The sequence below is a fragment of the Saimiri boliviensis genome, chromosome 14 (assembly GCF_048565385.1).
Source record: "Saimiri boliviensis isolate mSaiBol1 chromosome 14, mSaiBol1.pri, whole genome shotgun sequence".
In the NCBI taxonomy this organism is placed as follows: Eukaryota; Metazoa; Chordata; class Mammalia; order Primates; family Cebidae; genus Saimiri; species Saimiri boliviensis.
This window is the reverse complement of record NC_133462.1, coordinates 50,467,528-50,481,235: the sequence shown is the minus strand read 5'-3', so window position 1 is coordinate 50,481,235 and position 13,708 is coordinate 50,467,528. Positions and strand designations below refer to the sequence as shown.

The following is a 13,708-nucleotide window of genomic DNA, read 5'->3' as shown; positions in this document are numbered from 1 at the left end:
ACTTGGGGTGGGGAAAAGGAAGAGGCAAGAATCCGTGCCTCACAGTGGGAAGGAAAGGCCCGGGGCCAGGCCGGAAAGGTCATCTCCATGCCCTGCGCCACAGCCCAGCTCTCCGTAGCCCGTGCCTGAGTGTAGCCCAGCCCAGGAGGAAGCAGGTAGCAGAGTCCACTTGTAGGAGGGAATCTGAGGGGCTTCCCCTGGGCCCCCAGTCCTCTGCGGGCCTCCTCCCAGAACCCTGACATCTGCTTGGAAGACTTACAGACAGCGGACAGTCTCTGGCCCTCACAGCACGGGACTCCCATGTCCTCTTCGCTGCTGGGACCTGAGGGGTGGCGCCCAAGTGCAAGACTCCTCTGCCCCCTGCCCCTGCCTGGTCTTGGCAGGCTCCTTGCGGGCCAGCAGCCCAGCTGGTTCACGCTCGCTGCACGCCTCCTTTTACCTTGTAATATTTCAAACACCCTTCCCTCCCCGGCCCCCAACACGCACAATGCACGTCCTCTTTCTTCCTCCCACTTTCCTGATTCAGCTGTCAAATGGTGACAGCAAAAAAGAAATGAGGTACCACAGGCACAGGGGTAGGCACGCTGGAGGGGGTGATCGGGGAGGGCTTTCTGCTGGCCCCCTGGGGAGGGGTTGATATGCAGAACCGGAATGACCCTCTGAGGCTCAGGAGGCCTCCCAGCACCTGCCCTTGCTCTTGGCAGTGGGGACAGGGGCTGGCTCTTTTCTGAGTCTCTCCATGGCCAGCGGACCCTGGCGCCTTCTTCCCTGCAGCCTGCGCTCCTCTCCGGAGTGGGTGGGTTTCCCTGAGGAGGAGGCTGATTAGGACTGGGAAAGGGGTTGGCGCGGGTGCTCAGGACAGAGTGGAAAAGAGCAGGAACCTGAGAGTCCGTACCGTGCCTGCAGGCAGTGACCCAGCGACTGGCCTCTGCCTCACCCCCTACACCCGTCAGTGTTTCCACTGGTGGGTAGCAGGGGCCCTGGGGGTACAGGAGGGGGCAGGTGGGGGTTGGAAAGAGGGCCGGGCTCTGGGCCTGTGTTGATTGTTATCAAGAACAGGAAGCTAGGACACCACAGGGGTGGGAGGAGGAAGCGGCAAAGCCCTCCCCATGCAGGTCTGCCTAGTGGCCCCAAGTTTCCAGGGTCCAGGCCCTGTCGGCTATGAGCCCACCCCTTTCCCCCATAGACCGAGGCCTGGCAGTGGCTGGACAGTTGGAAGCTGAGCTTCTGACCAAGGAGCAAGGAAACTGGGAGCCAGGAGATGGGCAAGATAGTTGGGGGTGGGGGTAGTGGTTGGGCGTTAGGCAAGACCTCAAGGATCCCCTGTTCCCTCTGGGTGGGTCTAGGGTGGAGCGGACAGTCACTCTTTGCCTCCTGCCCACTCTCTCTTCTCCTGTGCTTAGGGATGCCTGGACATCCATGAAGGTGTGTGGCCAGAGCTCATGAGGGCTGAGGGTGCCCACTGCAGCCTCAGAAGGGACAAGACACCGGTCGTCAACGGCCTGCATCAGCCCCTCCCCAGCCTGGCCTGGTGACTTGGGTCGCCCCTCTCTGCCCTCTCTGGAGTGGACTCTGCCCCATCCGGGCTGCTGGGAGGCTTCTGGGAGTGACTCCCTCTCCCTTCCAGAACCTTCCCACCCCTGGGGCTGAAAGGTCCCAGCAGCTCTCAAACTTCTGTCACTTGAATTGATTTGTGTTCCTGGGTTGAGATTTAGGTTCTAGCCACCCTCAACTCCAGAGAAAGTACAGTAATAGTCAGAAATCAGAAAGACCTGTGCATGTGAGTCTAAATGTAGCTTATCAGCTGTGTGACCTTGGCCAAGTCGCTGAGCCACCCTGAACCTCGGTCTCCGCTTCGGTCTCCTCCTCAGCTTCCTCCCTCCCCTGGGGGATGTTTGCAGCACCTCCCTCCTCAGCTTGTGGAGTGCTTTGTTCATGGAGAGCTCAGGAGTCAGAGGCCAGAGGAGCCAGGAGCTGGAGGAGCTGGCTGGGGAAGTGGGCCTGGGAGCCTGGGAGCAGCGCAGGGTGAGGGGGTCACGGGTCTCACCGCTCCCCAGCCTCCCTCTTCCTCCTCACTGCTGACTTTCTCCCCGAAGCCGGGCACTTCCATCCCAGCACTGAGGAGGTTGAGGAAGGAGTCACTCCCGGGGGTCTCCCAGCATCCCGGGTAGGGCAGTTTACTCCAGGGAGGACAGAGAGGGGCATCCCAAGCCACCAGGCCAGGCTGGGGCGGGGCTGGTACAGGGCATCATGAGAGTCAGCCTTGTTCCATCTGAAGCTGTCTCGGGTGCCCTCAGCCCTCCTGAGCTCTGGCCATACCCATCCTGACTCCCTTGTTTCTCCCTCTAGTGACCCCCAGTTCCAGGGCTGTGAGCCACAGCTCCCTGTCCCCAGTATCAGAAGCCCCCCAGGGAAAGGCAGCCATTAAATCTGGAATTCCCAGAAGTCTTTGCTCCTTGCCAGCCCCTAGCGAGTAAGGAGCTCCTTGCTGGGCTGCAGTTGGCCCCCAGAGGCAAGGGCCGCTGCCCTCTAATAATTCAAGGGAAGGATCTTGGGGAGAGGGTCAGCTGCTGGGGGCCAGGACTCCTGGGTCCCGCACACTTCACCTGCTCTGCTCCCTCCTAGCTGCCCTCCTCGGCTCCTCTTTAGAGAAGCACTAGGGTCTGGGGTGGCTGCTCCTCCATCCTTCCTGCCCCCAGAATCCTAGGCCAGCCTGAGCCAGCTTGTTCTGCCCCAACTTTACTGGCCCAGGCATGTTCCTGTTTGTGTGGGGGAGACAGAACTGGATCTGGGAAGCCCCAGCCTGGAGGAGGCAGGGAGACAGCAGGGGAGACATGGTGGGCGGGGCAGGGAAGTGCTGTTAGGGCCATGGGATGGGTCCGGGCTGACCACAGTGACGCCTGCACCCCTATCTCAAAGCTGCACTCCTGTGCCGGGCCTAGGAACTCCTGCTACCTTTTGGGTGAAGGGGAACGTCCCATACTCCTTGCCCCTGGCTGAAAGGACCAGCAATCCAGCTCTGCTCAGCCCTGGGGTACCAGGGCCAGCCTGCTGGGAGGTCTAGGAGAGTGCCTGGTTCTTTGCCTGTGGCTGGAACTCAGGACCTTGGCAGGAAGATTTTAGGGTAGAAGAGAGTCCCTCCCTTTCTTCCAAGCCCAGAGCCAGCCAAATGGACATCTAGTCCACAATGTGGCCTTTTCTTCCCAGGGGCTCCCCTCTCCTTCCCGCTCTGTGTTGTCCCTGGACACCCACTCATGCATCCATCCAGACAGGAGTGTACACGCTCATGGCCCACGTTTGCACACATGCACACGCACAGTGTTGATCCACACATACCAACCCCTCCCTTGCTCGCCCATGACCTGGTCAGTGGACCTAGGCCCTTCCCCCACTCCCTGGCCACCTTCCCCATAGTATAGGCAGCAGGGAGAGTGGGTCGCTTGGCTGTGCTGAGCCATCCTGCTCCTCTGCTGCCCGGCAATTACCTTGGTCCAGCGTGGGAGCTGCCCAAGGCCTGGTTTCAGGCTGTGGGAGAGCAGAGAGGGGCCAGAAGAGCGCTGCCTGGGGCAGCTGTAGGAAGAGGCCAGGCCAAGTTCACATTTGGGAGCCAGGACTCTGGACCTGCCCTCTGCCCTCCTCTGCCTCCTGCCTGGCTCTTTCCGGAAGGAATCAGTAAGGTGCCCCGAGACTTCGGGGTAGTGGGGGGAACCCCAGGGGTTCTCTAGGGAGAGGATGTGGGTTTGTCTGTGGGGGTGGTTGCTGGGGAGGAGATACAGCCCTTGTGGTACATTTTCTTTTGCTGAATGGAGAGGTTTGGGCTGGGGAGGTTGCTGCTTGTTTCTCAGAACCTCCAGGAGCCCTGTCTCTGAGTCCCCTAGGCGGGGTTGGGGGCTGGCGGCTGTGCCTCTTAAGGCCAGGTGCCTCCTCAAGGCTCTGCCCAAAGGACAAGCTATGGAGTCTGTGCTGGGCCCCACAGGCCTCTCTTTTGTGGGGACTCTTGGGCAGGTTCTGACACCCCCTGCCTGTCCCTAGACCTGTGTCCTGTGCGTCTCTTCTCCTTAGATTTGAAATTAGGGCACCTCCACACCACCCATCCTCTTTTCGGTTGCTGATCAAGGCTACCAGAAAGAACAGTGAGGTGTCCCCAGGTGAGGTGGGATGAGGGTGGGATGAGAAGGTACGATGTTTCCTCCACCTCTTGCCCAGACTGGGACCTGGGACCTCTTCCCTTTCACGTCAGTTGCAACATTCCCCTACCCCGCCCCCGCCTTTCAACAGAGTACATGTGCGCAGGCGCACACACAGTCTGGAAAATCTCCTGAGTCTGCAGTGCTGAGTTTCCAGGCCCCATCCAGGGGCTGGGTGGGTGGCTCTGAGGTTTGGGGCTGGGTGGAGCGGGGCAGGGGCAAGCAGCCCCTGGCTGTGGCCTGAGCAGGGAGCCGGGCTGAGCTGGTCTCTGGGGCTGGCTTGTCCTCCCTGTGGGGCAGGCCCAGGAGAATCCAGCTCCCACCGAGGCTGCCTTGGTGTTCAGACTTCTATACCTGTCTGTTTTCCACACATCCCCCCACCTCCCCTGCCACTTCCTGAGTTTGTTCCAGAGTCCTGGGCTTCACTCCCAGGACCCAAAGCCTTTTCTACTGTTCTCCCTTATCCTCAGCCGTCTGTGGGTGGGAGCACCTGGGTGAGCAGCTCAAGGTGATTTGCGGGCTCTAGTCATGGGTAAAGCAAAGCCTCATTGCCTGAGTTTCTGCAGTGCCCAAAGCCCAGTGGGGGTTGGGAGGGGGCAGGGGAACCAGGGTGGACATTGCTGATCCAGGAGATGAAGTTGGGGAAGGCAAGCAAAGTCCTACGTACTTGAATTGCTCCTCAGAGGATTCCCAGCTGACAGGACCCCAATTTGGGAGGTTTGGAGCTGGGTCCGCCCTCTCTGCTCTATGGAGTCTGAAGCCCCCAGCTTCAAGTCCAGCTTTTCTGCTCACACACGTGGGCTCTTCCCCTCCCTGGTTATCAGCTTCCTCATCTGGCAGTGGTGAGGTGGGGCTAGAGGAGGCCCAAGGGCCAGGTAGGCTCTAGATCTACAATTGCTGTGACTCAGGGGCAAAGGATGCGCTTCTGTCCCCCAGAGCATGGCGCCACATGGATATAGAAAAGGAGACACACACTCAGCTGGCCATCCACCCAGGACACAGGAACACGCATCCACATGGGGTCACCAGGACCATACACACCCCCACAGAAACACTGTCTATCTCGCACCCGCTGCCAGCAGACGCTGTACCCCTCCTCCAGGGCCAGGGATGGGAGAGCCAGCTGCAAATGTGTCCGTTTGCAAAGCCACCTCTCCTCTTGGTCTTCCCCAAGAGCACAGGACACTTTCCTCCCTGGAGAGCTAACGGCTGGGAGTGGGGGAGTGGTAGGGAGGCATCGGGAAGAGGTGGGCCTGTCCGCAGCCTGAGAGTCACAGTCCCCTTCCACCTTCTGGGCCCGGGGCCCGTGTCCACTTCTCTCCCTTCAAGAGCCTTGCCAAGGCTGGAGAGATGGGGGCTCAGGCTCTGGGGCTGAGAGGCAGGCCCTTTTTTTTGCTGCCTGCTGCCTGCTTCTGCTTGAAACTCTTCCCTTCCTACCCATGCCTGCCCACCTGCTTGCCTGCCAGCCAGCAGGAAAAAGAGGGCCAGGGACACTGGCTCCCCACCTTGCTGCCTCCCAACTTTACTCTGCAGATATCGGAGTGAGGCCCCCAATGCTGTTCACTGCCCTGCTCTGGCTATGGGGATTTTTGGCAGAGATAAGGTGGGCATGGAGGGCAGGCCAGCGGGTGGGGTCCCCGCTCTCCAGGGCACATCTAGGCCTCCCACCGCTCCACAGGCCCCACAGCTGGTCTGCATTAGTGGGGAGAGGCCACTCCCTTTCCACTCGGGCCAGCGTGTGGCACAGCAAGTGAGGACAGATTGCTCAGCCTGCCTGGAGAACAGATGTGCCGTGGGCATGCCTCCGGGAGATGCCCCTTGGCCGTGAGTGGGGCTGTCAGACATGGCAGCAGAGCCTTCTCTCGGATCCTGGCCCTGCCCTCCCATTCCTGTAGCCTTCCCAGAGGCCCCTGTCCATCTCCCCGGGTTTCTGCCCACTTTCTTCCTGCAGGAAGAAGCATGCCCTTCCCTGGAAGGGAGTCCAGGCAGGGAGAGTGGAGGTGGGTGTCTTCAGCAGGGGAGGGAGTTCTAGGGGTGAAGAGTCGGGGGTGTAGGGCAAATTTTTCCACACTAGACCCTGCCTCTACCCTGGCTTTTTTTTTTTTTTTTTTTTTTTTTTTTTGGCCTTTCCTTCTTCTGTAGGGCAGAAAGGCTGTTAATGGGTTCTGAAAGCCCCTCCTTTTCCCCAGGCCCACCACTGACAGTGAACGTCACCAGCCAGGGGAGACCCACTAGCTTCTTTCTGAGCTGTGCAGCCCCGGAGCCAGGCAGGTTCACCCATGCCCTCCGCCTCCTGCATCTGAGCCCCCTCGGCTCTCTCAAAGGGCAGCAGCTCCAGGTCCACACTCATGCATCCAGATTTGAGTTCTAGGATCTGGTGCCAGGGAGTCACTGCCAGCTGGAAGTGACTGGCCTGCGACCCTGTAGGCAGAATGTCACCATCACCCTCACTACCCACAGTGGTCTGAGGCCTGCAGGCTGAAGGGGCAGGGGCATTGCCTGAGGTTGGGCAGGAGGCGGCTGCCCTGGAGTGCTGGCAGGGAGGGCAGCTTCTCTGTAGAGTGTGTCTAGTTCAATGACCCATTTAGGAGCACTACAAGCAGAAGGGTGATGCCCCCGTGCCCCTGACGTTGGCATCTCTCTCTCCCTCTGATGCAGCCCCCTCAGCTGTCCATGGACTGCAGCTCCACAGCCCCGGGAGCCCATCCAGCCTGGAGGCCTCATGGGGTGATGTCCCTGGGGAGCAGGATGGCCACCACCTTCTTCTCTCCCACCTACAATCCCAGACATGGGTACATAGTATCTCCATGCCCCTGGCACCCTGTCCTGTAATTCTGGCAATCTCTTGCCAGGTAGTGAGTATATTTTGGAAGTGATCACCTGGGCTGGCAACCTCCAAGCAGAAACCAGCCTCCACCAGTAAACAGGTAAGGTGGGCACTTGTGCAAGGCCCAGGGTGGCAGCCAATCTGGGAGTGGCAGAGAGTCCAGAGCCTCATAGGCAGCAGTGTTCCAATGTGCCTGGGCTTCTGTGCTTGTGGTGCCAGCGTCCATGCCAGCATCCTTTCTAGAGCCTGGCTTTGTTCTCTCCATCAATCCTCTAGCCCCTGTGTCTCCAGATCACCTGGTACTGCATACCCTGGGCACCAGTGCCTGGCAAGCCTCCTGGAATGGCTCCGAGAGGGCTGCCGGGCTCCAGTTGGTGCTCACAGACCTCCTAGATGGCACCACCCTGACTGCAATAGTCAGACGAGGAGTCTTCCATCACAGCTTCCTTCAGCTGTCTCCGGGCCCCCTTCCATGAGCTGATGCTCAGTGCTGCTGCTGGGCCCCATCGGGCAGCGGGGCCCAGTGCCACAGAGTGGACCTGTGAGTGCCTGGGGGTAAAGGAGACACAGCCGAGACTTCCCAGCTCTTCTTCGTGGGTCAAGTAGCCAGGATACAGCTGGCCGGGGAGAGGGTGTTTTGGGAGCTCAGAGGGGGTGCTCCTCAGTTGGCTGGTGGTGGCACCTATCTGAGGAGATGACAGTGGTGATAGTCATCAGCTGAACCCTTCTGTGTGCTGGACTGTGTGCTAAGCACTTTCTGTGTATTGTTTCACTGAATCCTCAGAACAGCCCTATGGAAGTCATATTCTCCCCATCTCCTGGTAGAGGGAGTTGAAGGTCAGAGAGAGGAAGAGCTGATCTGGACTTGGGTTGAATGCCCATATTGGCTTGGTCACAACTTCACTGAGTTTTTACTTAGAGAAGGCCTGTTGTGCCGTGGTTAAGGGCAGACAAGGCAGCCTGCTTGCATTCTAAGTTTTGTTTCTGCCACCCACTAGCTGTGTGTCTCTGGACACGTCGTTTACCTTCTCTCTGTGTTAGTTTCCACATGGAGTACTCAGAACCATGCTGGCAGGTGCACATCTGGTCGCTTGATGTATTTATTCCTGTTATTGTCCACAGTCTCATGGTAGCAACTAAATCCTTAAATCCTGGTGTTCATCCAGGATGTGGTGGCAAGTGGTGGCTGCTCACACTGGGACAGGCATGGCCAATGCATGGCGAAGCCGCACAGAACCAGTGGGCTTCCTCCCCTCTGCTATTTAAGTCTTCCTGCACACATTTCTTTTTCTCCACAGATCCCTCTGCCCCCCCTCCACCTGGTATTAACTCCCCTGCCTGCCAAGCTCTGGGCAAGCTGGAAGGTAGGGCCAGGTGCCCGGGATGGCTTCCTCTGAGGTTAAGTGGGCCAGTGGAGAAGAACATCACTCTGGGCCCTGAGGCCCTCAATGCCACATTCCCAGGGCCCCTGCCCACTAGGCATTATGCTCTGGAGCTAAAGGTCTTAGTGGGGTTCTATGATACCTGGGCCCAGGCCAGTGCCTGGCTGGATGGTGAATCCCGGCTGGTGGGGAGCCAGGTGGGGTCCTGCCCAGGGGCATCTGCCTCTAGAGGCAGGTGGGGCCTCAGTCTCCGGGGCCTGTCTCACCTCCAAATTCTGCAGCCCAGCCCAGACAAGGCAGTGGTGCCAAGCTGCAGCTGAATGGGCTGGAGGCCACCAAGGAGCCTGGGAGGCAGGCCCTGCTCTACACTGAGGGTGCGGGTGCCTGGGCCTCATTGGAAACATCTCTGTGCCACCTGGTACCACTCACATCACCTTCTATGAGCAGGTGCCTGGGGCCCGATACCATGTGAAAATTGCCCCAACTCTGGGAATCATCACCCAGAGCCTCACGGGCCACACAAGTGAGTGCCAGCCACTGTGTCCCCTGGCCCTGCAGCTGGAAGGCCTTGCCAGGGGACGGTGGTCAGAGCAGGGGAGAGGCTCAGAAGAGCTGGGCAGGGGGCACCACAGGGCTGCAGGCACTATATGGACCCCTCACCAAACTGCCCTTCTCTTCAGGTCCCCTGGCACCACAGTCACTGGGGGTTATCAGCAGGGTGGCCCCTCTGACCTGGCCACTGGCTGGGCCCCAGTACCAGGACAGCGGGAAGGCTACAGGGTCGCTTGGTACCAGGAGGGCAGTCAGAGGTCACTGGGCAGACTTGTTGACTTGGGCCTGGACAATTCCAGCCTGACTCTGAGGAGTCCGGTGCCCGGCTCCTGCTGCGCTGTGTCACTGTGGGCCTGGCTGGGGAACGTTAGTTCCAGCATCCAGAGGAGCCACACCCACACCTGTGAGTTCCTCGCTGCAGCCTATGGGAGGCCAGCCCAGGGCGGGACTGGCATCTTCTACTCTGCACTTCCGTGCACCATATTCTTCTTTTTTTTTTTTATTTGAGACAGAATCTCACTGTCACCCAGGCTGGAGTGCAGTGGTGGGATCTCGGCTCACTGCGACCTTCAACTCCTGGGTTCAAGTGATTCTGCTGCCTCGGCCTCCTGAGTAACTAGACTTACAGGCACCTACCTACCACCTTGCCTGGCTAATTTTTTTTTTTTTTTTTTTTTTTTTTTTTCAGTAGAGACAGGGTTTCACCATGTTGGCGAGGCTGGTCTGGAACTCCTGACCTCAAACAGTCTGCTCACCTCAGCCTCCCAAAGTGCTGGGATTATAGGCGTGAGTCACTGTGGCCGGCCCGCGTGCCATATTCTTGACTCAGAAGGCCATGAGTACAAGATGAGGCCTTTCATGAATCTATTTGCAAGCAATTTCTACCTCCTTCCACCTGGTTGGTTATCTACCCACTATCTATCCACTATCCATCCATCCATCCATCCATCCATCCATCCATCTATCCGTCCATCCATTCCACAAATATTTAATGAATGACTCCCATTTTCTTGGTATGAAACCAGTTGCTGAGGCCAAAAATGATGAAAAGTCCAGGAAGACAAGTAAACAAGATGGCATATATTATGTATATACATATATAGCATATGATTTTATATATCATAATACCTGTTAATGCACCAATTGGAATGTACATAATGCATTAGCTTGAACCATATGAAATTCCTATAAGTGGCTGGGTGCGGTGGCTTACGCCTGTAATCCCAGCACTTTGGGAGACCGAGATGGGCGGCTCATAAGGTCAGGAGTTCGAGACCAGCCTGGCCAACAAGGTGAAACCCTGTCTCTACTAAAAATACAAAAATTAGTTGGGTGTAGTGGCAGGCGCCTGTAGTACCAGCTACTCAGGAGGCTGAGGCAGGAGAATCACTTGAACCCAGCAGGTGGAGGTTGCAGTGAGCTGAGACTGCACTACTGTGCTCCAGCCTGGGTGATGGAGCAAGACAGCAAGACTCTGCCTCAAAAAAAAAAAAAGAAAGAGAGAGAGAGAGAGAAAGAGAGAGAGAGAGAAAGGAAGGGAAAGAAGGAAAGAAAAAGAAAGAAAGAAAATTCCTATAAGTTAAAACAGCTGAATCTCGGGGAATTTTATGTGGTTCAGTCTAATCTTTTAGGACTGACACCTGTTGTTATGATTAACCACTCGTGGCCCACCGCTACCCACCTCTCTGCTATCAGTCATGGGAGAGCATGAGGAATGTCATGGCCAGGGCCGCTGCACAAGTGAGCAAACCCCTTCTAAAAAAGGGTCTGCCCACCTTCTAGAAGGCAGACCCTTCTGGGACACCTGCGTAAAAAGTCAGAGGAGGTTTCCTGGAGAAGAGTGAGCTGAGTGAGCAGGCTGGTGGGGAACAGGATGTGGTCCTGCCCAGGGGCCTCTGGTGGGGCTGGGGAGGACAGCTCAGGGCCTTAGCAGGAGGCTAAGCGTGTGCATCAAGGCCCACAGGCCCGAGACAGAGACCTTGTGGGAACTGAATGTCAGCAGGTGAGCTGGAGACCAGCTCAGAGCAGCCCTAAGAGGTGTGAGAGGGTGGGCGCCATGCCCTCAGGGGTGGACAGTCAGGGAGGAAGCAGCAGGTGTCTGGGCAGGCGTCTGTTTTAGAGGGTTTCTGGGAGGGAATGGAGGGCAGCCTTTGAGCCCTGTGGAAGCTGGGGTTTTAGGCTGGGAGTGCTGGCAGCTGGCTTGGGGACTGAAGAGACAGGTGTAGCTCATGGGGAGGAGAGGCAGGGGATTCAGGTGACCCCACATCTGTTTCTTCCTAGTCCTTCCTCCAGTCCCTGCTCCTCCTGCCAACTTGAGCTGAGCCTTGCCAGCCAGCCTCCTGCCCTGAGGGCTTCCTGGAGTTCCCCACCAAGGGGGAGGGGTGGCTTCCAGATGCAGCTTTATAGCCTGAGGCCTCTGGCTCTGGAAAGGGAGGAGACTGGAGGTCTGGAGCTTCTCCTGGGCCCAGCTGTCCGAGGGCTCCGAGCTCCTGGTGCAGCTGGCCACACTGCAGGGGCCGGATCAGAACAGCAGCACCAGCGCCATGGGCTGGTCACGTGAGTGCCCTCTGGCCGCCCTCCCCTAGCGTGCTCCTTGGATTCCCAGGGGGCTGTGTGGCCCCTTGGCCTCTTTGTGGTCTGCAGGCAGGCAGCAGGGCTGACGGTGGGACATGTACCAGCTTAGGGTTGTACTCTCGGCCCCTAGGCACCAGGTAACCCCACTCTTCTCGCTGGGACCCCCCCAGGGCCCTGGCCCTTTAGGCCTTCTAGAAGATGGACAGACCCGTTTTAGAAGGGGTTTGCTCACTTGTACAGAGGCCCTGGGCATGGCATTCCTCATGCTCTCTCATGGCTGACAGTCAGGAGGTGGGTGGTAATGTGAGGCTCAAGTGGTTAATCATAACAACAGCAAGGCTGGGTGCGGTGGCTCACGCCTGTAATCCCGGCACTTTGGGAGGCCGAGGTGGGTGGATCACTTGAGGTCAGGAGTTCGAGACGAGCCTGGCCAACATGGTGGAATCTCATCTCCACTGAAAATACAAAAATTAGTTTGAGGTGGAGGTTGCAGAGCTGAGATTGCACAACTGCACTCCAGCCTGGGTGACAGAGTGAGACTCCCTCTCAAGGAAAAAAATTCATAACAGCAATAGCTAGCGTTGACTGGGGACTCGGCCAGGTCTTCTACCTGTATGCTCTCATTAAGTCTCATAATGCCTAGGAAGTAGTTATTATGGTTTTCTTCATTTCATAGATGAGGAAACTCAGGCAGAGAGACAGAAAATAACTGGCACTAGGTTCCTCAGCACAGTGGGGAGTTGGGATTCAGGTAGACAGTGTGACCACGTCCACCCTCCTTGCTTCTACTCAAGTACGGGACACGCAGCGAGGTTTTCTCCTCCCCGGAAGCCCTGGGGTCTCATAGAGCTGCGTTGGGAAGCCCCTCTCACGTGGCCTGAGTCCTCCTGCTCCTTCTGCCTGCAGAGCTCTTGGTGAAGCTAAGGGATAGCTGGGTCTCCCCACCCTCAGCACATCCCTCTCCAATGTGGCGGCTCCTCCCACCCCTGCCCTGGGCCTTCCCTCCCAGCCTCCTCCTGCTCCTGTCACTGTTGTCTGGATCCTGCCTGGAGTCCAGGCTGGGAGGGAGCTGGAAAGAGGTCACTCTCGGAGTCAGGAGACTTGGGTTCTAGCTGGGGCCGAGTCCCTGGAGCAAACCTTGGCCCTCTTTGAGCTTCGGTGTCCCCATTTGTAAAGAAGAGTGTTGACTTCTGGGCCAGGCTCATGTGGCTTCTGGGTTTAAGCGGGTTCAAGCTCTGAGGGTGGAGGGGTGCTGCCTGGGCCCCCAGACCCTTCCTTTACTACTCAGTCAACATGTTCTTTCATATCTTCTTTTATTTTTGAGACAGAGTCTCCCTCTGTCTCCCAAGCTGGAAGGCAGTGGCATGATCTCAACTCACTGTAATCTCCGCCTCCCAGGTTCAAGTGATTTTCCATCCTCAGCCTCCCAAGTAGCTGGGATTATTGGTGCCTGCCACTGCATCTGGCTAATTTCTGTATTTTTAGTAGAGTCGGGGTTTTGCTGTGTTGGCTAGGCTGGTCTTGAACTCACGACCTCAGGTGATCCTCCCGACTTGACCTCCCAAAGTGCTGGGATTACAGGCATAAGCGTCCAGCAGTAGCTCACATTTGCCTGGCTATAAGGGTCTTTAAATGTTCCTTGCCTGGGCCTGGTGGCTCACTAAAAATACAAAAATTAGTTAGGGGTGGTGGCACGCACCTATCGTGCTCGACTTACGACCACGATTGGTTCCGACAGACCGGTCGTAACATGATTTGGTCATGAGTTGAGTAGGCTATATGCACGGTACTGTGAAATGATGTTATAAAATCTTTAAGTCATATTTTATCATAATTTTCTTTCATTATTATATATCATAATTTTCTTTGTTCATTTTATGCCATTTGTATAATCTCTACACCATTTTGTTTCTTATTTTTACATTCATCATGTTTAAGTAAAACACTGCATTACCAGTACAACCGGTTTAATATTTGCAAAACAGGCTGGGTGCGGTGGCTCAAGCCTGTAATCCCAGCACTTTGGGAGGCCGAGGGGGGTGGATCACGAGGTCAAGAGATCGAGACCATCCTGGTCAACATGGTGAAACCCCGTCTCTACTAAAAAAATACAAAAAAATTAGATGGGCATGGTGGCAGGTGCCTGTAATCCCAGCTACTCAGGAGGCTGAGGCAGGAGAATTGCC

At 57.0% G+C, this 13,708-nt stretch overlaps 1 protein-coding gene across 1 annotated transcript; it reads right to left on the bottom strand.

Moving 5' to 3' along the window:
• Window positions 1-7: 7 nt before the first annotated feature.
• On the bottom strand, window positions 8-7,240 carry LOC141581156 (uncharacterized). Its single transcript, XM_074385704.1, is given in 7 exon segments — window positions 8-320; window positions 322-1,034; window positions 2,048-2,117; window positions 3,404-3,525; window positions 5,257-5,396; window positions 6,465-6,608; window positions 7,105-7,240. Coding segments are annotated over 7 exon segments (1,566 nt in total). The 3' UTR covers window positions 8-79.
• Window positions 7,241-13,708: the final 6,468 nt, after the last annotated feature.